Source organism: Bombus terrestris, chromosome 13 (assembly GCF_910591885.1).
Source record: "Bombus terrestris chromosome 13, iyBomTerr1.2, whole genome shotgun sequence".
Taxonomy (NCBI): domain Eukaryota; kingdom Metazoa; phylum Arthropoda; class Insecta; order Hymenoptera; family Apidae; genus Bombus; species Bombus terrestris.
In genome coordinates this window covers 11883829-11898580 of record NC_063281.1, presented here as the reverse complement: position 1 = coordinate 11898580, position 14752 = coordinate 11883829, and the positions used below count along the sequence as shown (strand labels likewise).

The 14752-nt window shown below is 53.2% G+C and overlaps 1 protein-coding gene across 7 annotated transcripts in view; it reads right to left on the bottom strand.

Moving 5' to 3' along the window:
- Positions 1 to 1839: 1839 nt before the first annotated feature.
- Positions 1840 to 14752, bottom strand: part of LOC100650416 (protein tiptop) — an 89609-nt gene continuing 76696 nt past the window's right edge. For 5 of the 7 annotated variants that reach the window (XM_048411583.1, XM_048411581.1, XM_048411582.1 and 2 more), the window contains 2 exons: positions 9043 to 9286; positions 1840 to 7957 (listed from right to left, as the gene is read on the bottom strand). In XM_048411583.1, the coding sequence (XP_048267540.1) occupies positions 3985 to 7957; positions 9043 to 9286 (4217 nt within the window). In that variant the 3' untranslated portion in view covers positions 1840 to 3984. Of the gene's footprint in view, positions 7958 to 8093; positions 8246 to 9042; positions 9287 to 13019; positions 13154 to 14752 lie in introns of those variants that run through there. The other 2 variants (XM_048411585.1, XM_012315536.3) reach the window with 2 other exon arrangements.

Sequence of the window (14752 nt, the reverse complement as noted above, 5' to 3'; positions counted from 1 at the left end):
TCAGATTTTGCGAGGAATTTGAAAATTGACGAAAGAGGGAGAGGTGGTCGCTGGTCGATTAAGTTTCGATAATATCGGAGGAAGCGAACACGAAAGGGAAGTAAAACGGGTTCCTACGTGAAAACAGCTAGCGGTTTGGTTATCGGTTGACCAGAACCTCTACAAATCTACAGTTATCGGACTGCCGGATCTCTCGAGACCGCTTTTTGGTAAGTTCCTGCAACGCCTTTGCTCTCGTTCATCGGCGGATCGCCCACGCGCAGCTTCCTGGAACCAGGAAAAATCAGGAAAGGGGAAAAGGTGGAAAAGAAATGAAAGTAGCGAAGGAAGCAAACGCATACGTCTGTACGTTTCATTTCTGTCGCGTACAAACTGTCGCGATGCATCGATGAAATTGTACCAATTAAAATGAATCGAAAAAGTTGAAACACAAACTCGATTGGATCGTTATTACTGGACTAAAAATAAACTCAAATAGTCAGGGTATTTTCCGAAATTGTTTATACAGATTATTATTTTGCCCGGGTATCGAGAGTTTCGAATCGCAAAAATATCGCGTGGTGTCGAGTTTTGAAAACTTTCTGGGTTCGAATATTCCACTGCTGGTCGAAACGATGCGCGCGAATCGACGTACGAGGAAACGAGAAACTGGACGAACGAGGACACAGGAAGGAAGAAGATACGCAACACAGCGAGGAACTGAAGCTGAGGTACGATTGGAAGAACGAAGGAGCGAAAAGAGGAGAGAGAAATGGGTAGAAAGGGAAGGTGGAAAGAAAAGAAGAAAAGAGACAAGAGCTCCTTTCTTTAAAGCGAGGGTTACTTTAAGGATCGTTCGAGAATCGGTAGTCTCTCCACCAATGTTTTATTTTATCCTCTCCGCTCCATAAGATCGCATTCTTTACGACCCATTAGACGAATTCATTACCAGACCCAGGCAATAGGTAGGTGAGGTCCGTAAGCCCTCTATCCTTCCTCTTCCTTTGCCCCCTTCTTCGCCTGGCACAACGGCTCTGTTTCCATCTCGTTCGCCCGCGTTTGTTTTTCGCGTCAGACAGCGCTTCTTCCAATCTGTCGCGAGTCCTACGACGGAATTCGACGGTACGACGAGCTATGAGCGAAAAGAAAGACAAATACGACCGGAATGCGAGTATATATACGCGGAGAACGTAAAGTGGAAAAATTGAAACAGACGTGTACAAAGTAGATAAGTAGAATGAAAATTTGATCGATCGAATTCATTGGAATATTCCCTATCGAATACGAATTTTCGGGGAAACGGAAGAGATCTGTGGCCCAAAATTGAGAATTCGTATCAGAGGAATAACATGTGCAAGGAGGTGGCACGAGAAATTCTTTCGTCAATCGGTTGCCCCGACACGCTGCTTTCTTCTTTTTATCTTTATTTTTAATCTTTGAACGCGGATTTTTCTGGATCCATTGACAATTTCCTTGTGGATTTTGTAGGAAATTTATCGAAGACGAATTTTATTACGAGGAATAACCATTTTCGTTTGTGGAAAGAAAGACTTGGAAATCGCTTGATGTACCGAACCGACATGACCGGAAGCGATCGAACACCGGACTGATACGACTGCGTAAATGAAATTGATTTACTGTAAGTTCGTGAGAAGCGATGGTTTCTTATAGACAATTTGTAGACAGTATTTTATATTTTAATGGAAAATTTAGTCTTTCTCTTTGGATTTTTGTGATATGTACTTGATATGGAATCCAGTGAAACGAAAAATACTATGACAGTTATTATATAATAGTTATGGCATATAGGGAATGATACTCGGGATGTAGATGTACGAGTAAAGGAAACTTAGACGAGAATTTACTTTATAACATATATATTTATTTGAGCTTTAATTGCATTTTAAAATACAACCGAAATAATTAAATAATGACAAATCTGGTAAAATGGTTTCAAGAGTCGCGTATACATGATGCATATCTTTGTGGTTGCGCATTTGTAAGTATGTAGGTACTTTTCGAGCGTATTTTTCGCACGGTTGGCTATTTCTTGTTTCGTTTCTCGTATCCGCGAGTGCGTACGCGCCGCGTTCGTTTTTTTCCGCGCGTATGATGCCGCGTATCGCATCCACGTAGACCACGTTCTTCTTTTTTCTCCTATACCCGCCACATTCTCTCAGCAGTCGTATATAATTACAATAATAATATTAATATTATCGTTATATCGATAAATACTTTTAAAGTCCGCGATGGAAGAATTAGAGTTTACAAGAAATACGTATACAAGTGTGTTCCGCTCCAAAATTGCGCTTTTAACTCGTCCTCGAACGCGCGCAATTATCGTCCCTTCGGCTCACTCTTTCCCGCCCACTTCTTCCTGCTTCTTTGCGTTCTCGCGTTTTACACCTTATTCATATTCTCGCTCGCGCGATCATACTCGTCCGGATTTCAATTCCTCTCTCGCGGTGTCGCTTTTGCCCGCTTCACGGCGTCAGCCACTTTTACTCTCGTTTCCCTTTCGTACCTACTTTTCCAGTTCTCGAATGCACGCAAGCAAGCAAGCAAGCAAGCACGCACGCACGCACACACGCACACACGCACGCACGCAGGCAGAAGACGATTCGCCAGAGAACGCGTTGGTCGCGCGCCGTTTTTCCGCTCAGCCGAGAGACGATGGAATCCCGGCGTGTTGGTAGCCGTTCGAAGTGTTTCTTTTTTTTTCCCCTTTTTCGCTGCTTTTCCCCATTCGTTAATTGTATAGAGAATAATCGTAATCGTAATCAATATACACGGTATTCGCGATAATCCGAGCGATAGTAATGACAGTATTTTACACTTAAAACGTCGCGTCGACTCGCACGGCGCAATAAATATTATTTGAACAAAGAAAATTTACAATGGTCTACTCGTACGCTACGAGCGAAGGAAAACGATAACGTTCGAGGAGGCCGCGTCGCGCGCGCTCGACTCGCCGCGCACCTGTGTTTCGAGTATAACCGCGAGCCTCGCTATTGCACCGTGTTCTCGTTGCTCTCGATGCTCCTTTTATGCCACTTTTCTCTCACTCTGCAATCGTCGTCATCGTCGTCGTCGTACTCGTCAGCCGGTTCGCTTTGCCGAACGCTCGTTGACTTTTTTCGGACGAGGTCCGAATCCCGATTTCACCGGTTTCGCAGTTCTAAGTATCAACAAAGAGATTCCTATACAAGGGCGGACCCTAGCCTAGCCTATGCGCTAATCAACTACGCTCTTATGTTCTAGAGGTATACATGCTGATCTGACCTTACGACAGCTGTGTGACAGGTAAGCCTTGCCGTCCTACACCTTGGAAAATTTTAGTCGCTATCCTCTCTGCCTTTGCTGCTCTCTTCTCCGCTTGCACTCGTTTTCGTCGTTCATTTATTCTCTACCATTCTCCCCTTCGTACGCAGAAACACACACACACAGACACGTACACACGTGTAGACACACGCTCGTTCAAGCATACAAATTCTCTCTGTCGATCGCACGATCTTTCGCATCGCTTTGCTCTCTTTCTCAACGCCAGTCGTAAATGTCCTTAAGTATTTATAAAATCACAAACTTTGTCGCTCGCCGAGCCCCTTGACTCAGCAGTGCCGCGAGATATGGTGGCATCACAATTTAATCAACGCACGTTCGATATCTACCTCCTCCCTCTGTGTTCGTTGCGCGATTCGATTATCCGCTGACGAGTTGGTTCGATTCGATTTGAACGGGCGAAAAGGAGCGATAGGTATAAAGAGGGGAATGGCGAACAGAGGGTGGAAAGCGAAGTAAGGGAGAGGAGGAGGGAAAGACGAGAGACGAGATGCGGTAGGAAACAGCGGAGACCGGATAATGGAATCGCGAGCGAAAAAGGATGGATGTCCCGAGGCGGAGGTTTCGAAGGAGGTGAAATGGTGTTTGCAATCGCGTCGCTAGTTACAGTCGTTACAGTATAGATACACTTATGTACAAGTGGCACCGCTACTTACGGGGCTCGGACTATACGTACTTGCTGGACAACTGCTTGGCCAGCTCCGTATACTTGAGAAATTTGGAGTGCGGACTCTCTTCGAGGGGAGAGGCCGCTGACTGAGACGGGCTACCGTTCGCCTGTGCAAGCGGCGGCGACTTGTTGCGCTGGGAAGTCGGGGGCGAGGAAGAACTGTGACCGGCCGGCGGCGGTCCGGTGGCGGAGGTTTGCGAAACCGCTGCTGCCGCGGCCGCAGCAGCAGCCGCCGCCGCCGCCGCGGCCGCCGCTGATCGGCCGATCGTCAGTGGATCGGGAATCACGCCGTCCTTGACGAAGTGCATCTTGGACAGATGATGCCTGTACGCGCCCTTGGAGATGAACGGCGTGTCGCAGAAGGCGCATTTCATGATCGAGTCGGCGGTGACGACGGCGTCGTTGCAGGCCCAGCTGAACGCCAAGATCGCTCCCGGAGTCGTCCCGGAACCGGGTCCGGTCGCGCCCACGCCACTTCCAGCCGCTGCTCCGAGACCGGACGCGGCTCCAGGACCGCCACCGGATCGGGCCGCGCTGCCACTAGGTCCTCGCGTCTCCGTCTTGTCGCAAAGCTTCTGCAGCGCGGCCAAAGGATGGCTGCTGGTTTTGCGTCCCTGAGAGTCGACCGCGTTGTTCGAGCCTCCGCCGCTACCGCCACCACCGCCGCCACCGCTACCGCCGCCTCCGCCTCCTCCGCCACCGGACAGGCTGTCGAACATGGAAGAAAGCGCCCCGAGACTGCTCGACCCCTTCGTGTCGGGTGTTCCACGCGGCGTTACCGACCGGTCGCTGCTCGTCGGACTGCTGGTGCTGTTCCTGCAAGGACTACGCGCGATCTGTTCCGGTTGACCGCTCGATCTAGGAGTCGGTGGGTTCATGCGAGGCGACAACACCTCTCGACCCTCCTCCGATCCTTCGTGCAAGCTGCTTCGACGATGATTGAACGAACCTTGCTCCTCCTCGTCTCTGCAATCCTCCATGATCTCTTTCTTCACGAACACCTCGCGATTCGACTGTGACTGAGTCTGCGACTGCTCCTCCTCGTTCGCCACGCGATCCTCCGACTCGTCGTCTCGGGGTTCCTTCTTCACGACCACGCTCGCCGCCGATGTCGCGGCCGAACTGGCCGCGGCAACGGAAACGGATGCGGTCGTCGACGACTCCTCGTCACCGGATTCCTCGGTGGTTGGATGATGACGACTCGAGGGCAAGGTTTGCGCGCCCAATTGCTTGTCCGGCGTGACCCGATGATGGTGGGAATGCCTGGTGTCCGAGTGGCCGACCGACGAAAGGTCCACGCGTCTCTCCGGCGTCATCGCGTCGGTTCTACCGCCGCTTCCTCGTTCCGACACGGAGCTCGACTCGCTTCCGCTGCGTTCCCGCCGCGCGGCCGTACTTGTCGCGTAATGTTGCTGCTGTTGCTGATGCTGATGTTGCTGCTGATACGACCGGAGAAGGTTCATCGTCTGTGGATCGACCAACGGTTTCGTGTAATCGACGCTCTCGTCGATGCCCAGCCGCTTCAAGATGCTCGTACCCATCGGGGCTCCGGGTTGAGCGTGATGCAGACCCGGTGTACCGTGCCTCACGCGAGAATCGAAGCTCTTCTCGATCAGTTTCTCGATGGCGTTCAACACGGACGGCGAGGAACTACCGGTGGTCTCGCCGGCGGTCGGTGTCGGCGTGTCCTTTCCTGGTGTGGTGGCGTCGCTGGCCGACGAAGGCGACCGATGGTGTCTCGAGGACACCGACGAACCGTCTTCGGTGACGCTCTTGCGGCCGGTCTCGGTCGGCGGTAACGTGGCCGGTAGGTGATTCGACATCAACGCGTTCTTCAAGAAGTTTCGCTGATTCGCGCCCACGGTGCCCGCTCCGATACACTGGCGTATATGATCGACGAAGATGGTCGTCTCGATCTTCTCGCCGCACTTCTCGCACGTTATACGACCGGCGTGTTTGCCGAGGCTGTGGCTCAGTCCGGTAGCCGCGTCGCCGTTCTTGAACTCGTTCTGCGCTCGTTCCAGTTCCAACAATTTTCTCACCGGCAGCGACTTTTTGCGTTTCTCCCGCGTCTGCCGCCTCCGACCGCCGCTCTCGGTGATCGATCGCATTATGTGCTCCTTGTAGTGGGAATTCTTCACCATGTGATTGCTCAGTTCTTTCAGGGAGCTGAACGCTTGATCGCAAACCTTGCACGTGAGCACGGCACTCACGTGGCTGCTGGTAGCGCCGGAGCCTGGGCCAGTAGCGTTTCCGGCGTGCGGTCCGGACGCGCCACCGGCGGTAACCGCGCCACCCCCGCCACCAGCGGCGCCGGTTACGGATCCACTGCCTGCACCGCCACCTCCGCTTCCTCCGCTTCCACCGCTGCCACTCTTGTTCTCGTCCGACGACTTCCACGAGATAATCTGCTCCTGGGAGATGATGTTGGTGTAATGTTGCGTCTGTTGCATGTGCGACGTCATCTCGGCGAGAGAGCGGAAACTCTGACCGCACCACATACACTTGAGAATCTGCCTGGTCTGCTCGGCTCCCTTTCCCAGCCAAACGTCTTGACCCCTGACCAGCTTCCTCGGCAGAGGCATCGTTTCCTTGATCAGCAGATTCAACTCGGATGGACTCTGTTTGCTGCTCGGAGTCGCGGAACCACCACCACCGGCGCCGGAGGCAGCGTTGTTGCTGGACGCGGTGGTTTGCGGCTGGTGCGGCTGATGCGGCGGCTGCGGCGTCACGATACTGGCCACGCTCGGTGGCTGCGGGTGGAGCGCGGACGCGGCCGCTGGCACGGGCATGTTTACGCCGCAGTGCTTCGCCTCCTTCATGTGAGTCGTCATCGCGGCCAACGTGGGGAAACTCTGCTTGCACCATACGCACTTGAGCACGTCCTTGGCTTGATCGGCTCCCTTGTTCAGCCAGTGGGATTGCCAGGCACTGTGTCGACTGCCGGACGTGGAGCCGGCGGTCGCGTTGCCCGCGACCGCTGCCGCGGCGGCTGCGGCTGCGGCTGCAGCGGCTCCGCTCGCTCCGCCACTGCCGGCGCTCGTGCTCGATCTGAACAGATCCTCGCCGCCCAGTTTGCTCAGTTCGCTCATCTTCTCCAGGGCTTTGGTCGCTTCGCTCGGCTGATACGACTTGTCGAGAGCGGACGGTGGTTTCATCTTGCCGTTCCAAAGTTGCTGATGATGTTCGACTACGCCGGCGGTGCTCTTCGGCGAGAGTTGCTGTTGACTAGTAGCCGCTGCCGCGACCGCGGCCGCAAAGTAGGGAAAGTGAGAGGCGACCACGGGCGACGTCCACGGCGAAACGACGGGTGGTCTGCCGAAACCTGCAGCCGTGACGGCTTGAGCGGCCTCCTGGTGAGCCGCTGCGGCCGCCGCAGCTGCCGCCGCCGCCGCTGCCGCCGCCGTGCCAGCGGACAACCTGGAGGACTTGCGAACGGGCAGCGGCGGAGAATCTTCCGGTCCAGGTCGTTTTCTACTGGGCACCGATAAATCCAAAGGTCCGTTGTTCGCCTCCGTGGAGGAGGACGGTGTCGGCGGCTTGCTGAGGTTCAGTATCTGCTCCTCTTCGTCGTCCTCCGTCGACGACGCTTTCCTCGTGCTAAAGTCGAGCACCGCGGGCAACGGTGTGGCCGACGGCGATACCTCGCCGACGCTGCTGGGCGAGACCAGAAGGCCAGGAGTAGCTGCCGGTGGCGAGCACGACGAGGATACCAACGGAGACACGGAACCACGGGATAGCGGCGAGTGGCCGAGTAGCAGTCTCTGGTGGGTCTGTTGCAGGTACGCCGCCATCATCGCCGCCGAATGAGGGGGTAGCAGTGGATGGCTTCCGAGGGGCAGTGGCACGATCCCGCTCGGACTCACCGGACTCGCGGTGCTTCGCGTCGCTGGCGGCGGAGGACTTCCGGTCGCCGGGCCGGACGATTCCCGAGAATCTCTCGAGGGACAGCGTGGACTCATTGGCTCTCTGAAAGCATGAAACAGAAAGGAGAAACGTTACGCGCGATGATCGGTGAAGATCGGACGGCCGAGATCGCTGGGATCGCGGGGATGCGCAAGCGTTGATCGGATTGGCGCGGCGAAAAACAGCGGGAGATCGATACCCGTGGTCGAATCCTGTGGACGAGCTTCGCTGCTACTCTGGCGACTGGACGAAGAATCCGTGCGCGGCGTGTCGCGTCGCGTGTGCTGTTCGCGGCACGCGAACCGAATCGAAGATGGAGAGCGAGCGAGAGAGGTTGTGTAGACTTGACGACGGCTCGCTCGTAACTGACTGCTTCTGACTGAATGCCGAATGCGTGCCGCGAGACGAAAGGGGAACGGCGCCGGCACGCATGCAGGGGAAGTTTTCGATGGGTGGCGGGGCAGCGGAGGACACGGAGGCGCCACTGCCGCAGCCTGCCACCGGCACACGCATCCACCACCGCCGCCCCCGTTGTAACCGGTGATGCGGCAAAGCGGTACCGGAGCGGTGGTGGAGCGCCGTCATCGTCGGCGTTGGTGGGATCGTCGATGCAGGCCGACGCGTAACACGTGCCTATCTCTATTAGCTGTATGACGTCGCACGGCAGTCACCGATATCGGTCTGGCACCGGCTTATTTATCCCTCCTTCGTTCTCTCTCTGTTGTCCTCGTGCGCGCCGCATCTCCTCGCCTCTCTCCCCTTCGTGTTTCCTTTAGCAGAGACAGCGAACGACGCGACGTTTACACCGTTCTCTCGCTCGTGCGCCGCACGTATCCGTGACGATTCGTTGCGCTCAAACAACGAGAATACCCGTGTGTGTACACGAGGGGCGCCCGACGCCGGCAACTTCAAAGAGAACGGCAGCGGCGCTCTCGTTGATTTAGGCGGTTTATGACCATGCTGCCAGTAAAGCACCGACTAATGAGTTTCAAGCGAACCGTGTTCGTTGAAATTTACGTTCATACCACTTTCGACGGTCGCGCCTCCGTCTCTTCCTAAGTATAGGCTTCGCGTTTCGTTTCGTTTCGCCTCGTCTCGGTCCGTTTCCTTTCGTAATTATCGCGAAGCACGTTAATCGAGATTTTTACCTGTCCGGTGGTCCAGTGTCCCTTAAAATAGTAGGATTCAGTCTCGCGGTTGCGGAAGGCGGTGGAGTGGGCGGCGATGCGTCCTCGTCGTCTTCATCGTCGGTCGCGTCCCCATCCTCTTCCTCTTTGGCTGCCGTCGTGCAACCTCTCTCGCTAGGACTAATTGGGCCGTCATCCTCCACGCAGTCGCCTTCCTCGCCCTGGAGGTCCGCGCCAGGCCCTGAGCCTTCGACTCCGTCCTCCCCTGCAACGGAAAATCGTACGATCGTTTCAGTGCGACGCGATAGCGGCCTAGACGGCGAACGGGGCGCGGTTACGGCGCCAGTCACTGAATCGAGGAGGAAGGAAAGGAAGATCGACGCGTCTCGTAACCACGCCGCGCCGTTCGCACCGAGAATTTGGAAACGAGAAAAGCGAGCGTTGGAAAAGGACGCAAAGAGGCGAACAGCGAGGACGGTTGGCGCGAGACAATGCCGTTATCGGCTCATTTATCGGCCTTTCGCGGCTACGACGACGTAGAAGACGTGGCGAACGACAGTACGCGGCGACGAGGGTACGCGGGATTGCATCGAGAGTGCGTCGAGCAAAGTCATCGCGCGCCATTGTCGAGCAACCTACGGACTTCCGTTGCCCTTCCATTTCTAACTCTCGAACGAATCACCGGCACGATCGAACGTTCTACTTCGACGCTGAAAACCAAAAGAGGAGCGTGTCGTCGTTTTACGCTCTAGGCGAGCAGACGATCGGATCGACGGGACTTTGGCTGGTCCAGAAGCTGCGGAAACGCGACTCGTTCCGGTCGGTCGTTAAATCGGATTTCCGGCGAGTATCGGCGAACGGACGCAACGGGGATCGCCATCTTGTTCCGGTGACGCGTCCTCGTTCGAGATGGCGCAAGACGAGGAGTCCGCGGATCCGGGCATCTCTCCGGTGGCCGAAGAGAGCAAAAGGAAGAAAGAGGCGGAAAGGACTCAGCACACCTCCCTTCCGAGAGGGGTGGGGACAAGCAGGACGAAGAGCACCGTCCTACTTTGCCGACTGGCCAACCAAACGATCGTTTGTTCGCCGATGGGCCACGGAAGAAGGAGGGAAAAGAGATCGCGCATCGATCCGAGAAGGCATCGGCAACTAATTACGCAGATTTATGTCCCCATTGTCCATTGTCTCTCTCCGGCTGGCGCGGGCCGAAGCGGGCCAGAGCGGCCCTCCGAAGCCCTGCGCGACCGTGAACGATTCGATGGAAGAAGCTGCGCTCCGCTGCTGCTCGCCGACCCTTTGGGTCGGGGTACGGGAGGTGTGTGCTCGAAGAATGGAGAACGAGCAACGACCAACGACCGCGAAGATGACCGCGTCGTCGACGAGAACGAGGAAGACGACAACGAGGGCCCGAGCTAAAAGGAACGAGGCATGCGAGGATCGACTGAAATCGGTCCGCTACCGAGAAGGGATACGCGACAACTCGCAGACCAGGGCGGACCACCGGTGCTCGCCGGAGCTCCGCCCGCTTCCAGCATCCCTCGGAACGCTCTCTTTTCCCTGTCGCGTTTCCCTTCTTTTCGTTCGCCCACGAAACCAACGCGCCTCTTCTCTTTCTTTTCTCTTCCTCTTGTCCTTCCTCTCTCCCCTCGTCGCTCCTCTTGCTTCTTTTCTCGCGGCTGTTTCAATCTCGGTCTCGCGACCCGGTCTACCGCCCCGGAATCGTCCACGTTCCATCGTCCACCAGGATGTCGCCGCGCTACCACGAGCCTCGCACCCGCCGAAGGTACCGGAATGCAAATGCTCGCACCAGCCGAGATACGGCGTATTTCTACTGGCAAGTCGTTAACGAAGCAACTAGCACGGGGGTTGCGTATACAGCCGCGGGAAACATACGAGGGGAGCAAGCAGCGTGGCGTACGGAGTTTAAAGCGGCAGAGCCCTGACACCGGTTTAGCAGATACTACCGCGTGATATCCGGCGTGCTCGACTTCGCAGCGAACATCGTGGCGCCTTACCGACTATGGGATGTACCGATCATGGTTGTTGCGCTTATAACGCTTCGTGATTCCTGCTACTACAAGTTTGAGGGCGCGTGCACATTTTTCGTACGAACTTAATTTTCCAATTGGACGGTTGGTGTGACCGACGAGGACGAGTAATTCGCTCCAAATGATCCTAATAGCAGCGCAATTTTACTCTTTAACTTTACCCGTTGCGGTACAAGTAGCTTCTGACGTGTAATTCTAACTTGTAATCGATAAGATATTTTTCAAGATCGTGTAGGATTTAGGAATGTATTTTCATATTCTCGTAACCAGTAACGCATCCCGATCTACCCTCGCTCGGAAGACTCTAGGGCAGCAGTTACATTTATATGGCAACCAAAGCAAAACGCTATTAATTTATTGGCGATTGTTCGACGTATCGAGAAACGAGGAAGTCGTGGGATGTCAAAAATGTTAACATAAACGTGCAACAACGGACCGATCTGTCTGGGTATCGCGGGTTCTCTTCATCCGTGCTGTAGCCCTTCGTCAATTACGTTTCTTTCTACGAAGAAACGGATTTCCTTGCCTCGTCTTGTCTTGTCTCGCATCTCGCCTTCGATATTACCGCCTCTGTTCCACTTTTTCGTAACTTGCCTCGAATGAACCGCGTATCGCCTACTCCGATCACCAACAACATCATCCAAGGATGCGGATGATCGCGCGATAAATCTCGATCTCGTCCGGATTTATGTATTTGCGTCGTATCAAATCGGCAAGATTTGTTGGCAATTAGAGCGGTCGTTAAAGCATCTCGTACGTTGAGAAAACAGCGGCTCGCACGAGTTTAATATCGTTTGCACGGCAAATCTAGATAACGAATTTTCCTTTGCGCGAGCTGCGCTCGTTATCTCCGCGACTTAATTTAGCCAGCTGTGTAGGTAACGCGATCCGGAGGAAACCGACGATCGACGACGAATCACGACGAATCGGGAAGAACCTGTTGACCGGTCGATCGAGCGAGCCGGTCTCGCGCAACGTGCCGGAAATAAAACGGCGCGCGATAATGAGGCGCGGCGACGGTGGCGACGGTGCGGTGACGGGAAAGCGGAGAAGCAAGGAAAGCGACGAGGAGGCGAGGAGGAAGGGCGGGCGAAGGCGGGAGGGAACAAAAGGAGCAACGGTGGAGGACAAGGCAGGACAGGACAGGAGAGGAGATGAATTCCTGATGCGAGAGAACCGTCGGGAGGCTGGCGAGGAGAGTGACAGGAGGCAGACGAAGAGACGATCGGATGGACAGGCAGACAGACGGACGAACGGACGAGCGGGAGGAGCGGGCGGGCGAACGGGTGAACGGGCGGTCCGACAGAAGGACGAAGAGAGACGGAGAGCAAAGGGAGGCTTCGCATTGTGATTCTCTCGCGGTCTGCCAGAGAGTGACTGACGGGTGAATCCATTCTCCTTGCTCCGTCCTTCTTTCTGTTCTCTCGCTCTCGTTTGCTCGTTGCTCCTTCTCTTACGGTTGCTTCTTCCTCTCCAAGCAACCGGCTGTGCCTCTCGAATCTCACCCGTGTTCCAGCTCGTAGCGCGTTGCGTTGCAGACGCGCGAGACGCGTCGTCGTTTCTCAGTTCCTGCGAACGATTTTCCTCGCTTTTCGCCATCTATGCCACCCTTCGTCGCACCGACCTTCGCGACACTCGGTTTCGCGGTTTCTTCGAACGTTTTCGCGACTCGTTCGCGTTTTTCGATCGGGCTCGACCGGTTCGATCGTTCGCGTCGCGTTCGGCGTTGACGCAAATGTTTACGACTCGGTTTCTCCCCCTTTCGATCTTCCTTCTCTTCGTCCGATCGCTTTGTCTCGCAGGATGAAACACGTCGGGTGGTCGGATTCGTGAGTCACTTAAGCGTCCGAACGAGACGACAGGGCCGAACCGAAGACGGAGCACCGACCTACCGTAGTCTACCTGACTGATTGACCGATGAGCCGACTGTTATCCTAAGTCAACACTCACTCCATCAGGCTGTCGAATCGCTTCCTTCCATCGCCGAGTTCCACCGCCACGTTCCCTGCTCGTTCTCCACCGGTTCGAACGAGCCTCGTCTCCTTTCGCTCTCGCGGTTCCAACGGCGCATAAAAAATGCGTTGGCCGTTTAGTTCCCGCGAGGCCAGCTACCGATTAAGACGTTCGATCGATCGATCGTGACACGCGAGTCTCCGCGAAGGTGAGACTTTTTATTAGCGTCAATCGCGTACGTCCAACTACTCTGATTGCTTTTGATTAGTCGTAATTTTCCATCCGTGCAAAAAGCTTTTGTTTATCACTGGATCGTAGATCTTTGCGCGTTTGCAGAAAATGTATGCAAAGTTATGTAGGTGAAGAAACGTAAATATGCAGATATGTTAAATATGTTAAATACATATATAAAAAGAATAAAAAGTATAAAAAGAATACCAAACAAAGTGTCATATGTTATAAATCAAACGGATTCTCCCTTCTCCGATTCTCTCGTAGTCGTTTAATGTCTAAAGTCTACCTAGCGCCTAGACGTCGTTCAGAAGTCAAACCGATCAATTACCAGCGATTAACATTCGATTTTCAAGAAATAAATAACTTCTACTAGTAAATTTATTCATCGTAAAATGATGATATAAGCGTTGGTCAATTCCAAGCCCAAATTAAAAATTAATATCTTTGCAACATCGTCGCGGAATTTTTTGGCTTTACGAAATTAATCAAAGCGATTCTAATCAGTTTAATATTTATGCTCGTATATTATATTTCGTTCTTCGGTATGATCAAATGTTATTCTTACGAGCGAATACATTTTGTACGCGATAGATCGACGTAAATCATCAGAGGCAACAGGGAGGCAGCTTCATTTTCCAGTAATACGAATAACCCAATAAAAACCAATGAAAAACCAATCAAAATCAAATGATTTTTTAAAACGTGCTACGAGTTTATATCGAACATCAAATGCATACTTTTCTTTCTTTTCCAATAAATACAACTGAAATATTGCAATCTTAATCTTCTTAAGGACCGTTCAGACGATCGATATTGTTACATACCAATGTTACTGTCAATAATTTAGATTCTCGTTATTATCGTTTATTATAGTTCATATTTCATATTTGTTAAAATATTTATTCATTTGTTGGTTTGGTATAACCAACGAACAGAACAATTTTAGAAGCATATCGTATGTACGTATGAAACGAAACAAAATCCTTCGCTCGACGAAATGCACAAGCAGATACTCTGCAAGGAAGCGTATACACTACGCATGGGTTACACAAGTTAACGTTGGCGTGACTGTGGGATCACAATGGACGCGAATTAATACATCGCGAGATAACGTACATTGACGCGGGCTGAGATTAGTCCGGAACGGAGATAGTACGACGAAGAAAGTGATACACTAAATGTTTAAATGTATCGGGCGGTATCGGACAAAAGATCGAAATGATAGTGAAATCTGTTGGCCGTGTAGCGACCCTGCCAGTGTTGTTCGTATCAATGTGATCGTATTTAGATACATAAGAGGCTGATAAAATAAGTTTGGATATCCGACAACGCGATGCGTGTAAACGTACCGGATTTTGTAGAGAAACGTCATCTCCGTAACGGTACGTCTATCGTCCAGAGAAAGTAAATTGAATGCGAATATTACGCCATAATGACGATGATATTGGCAATAACGTTGATGGTCTGTACGTTCCATCTATGCTTTATGGTGGACA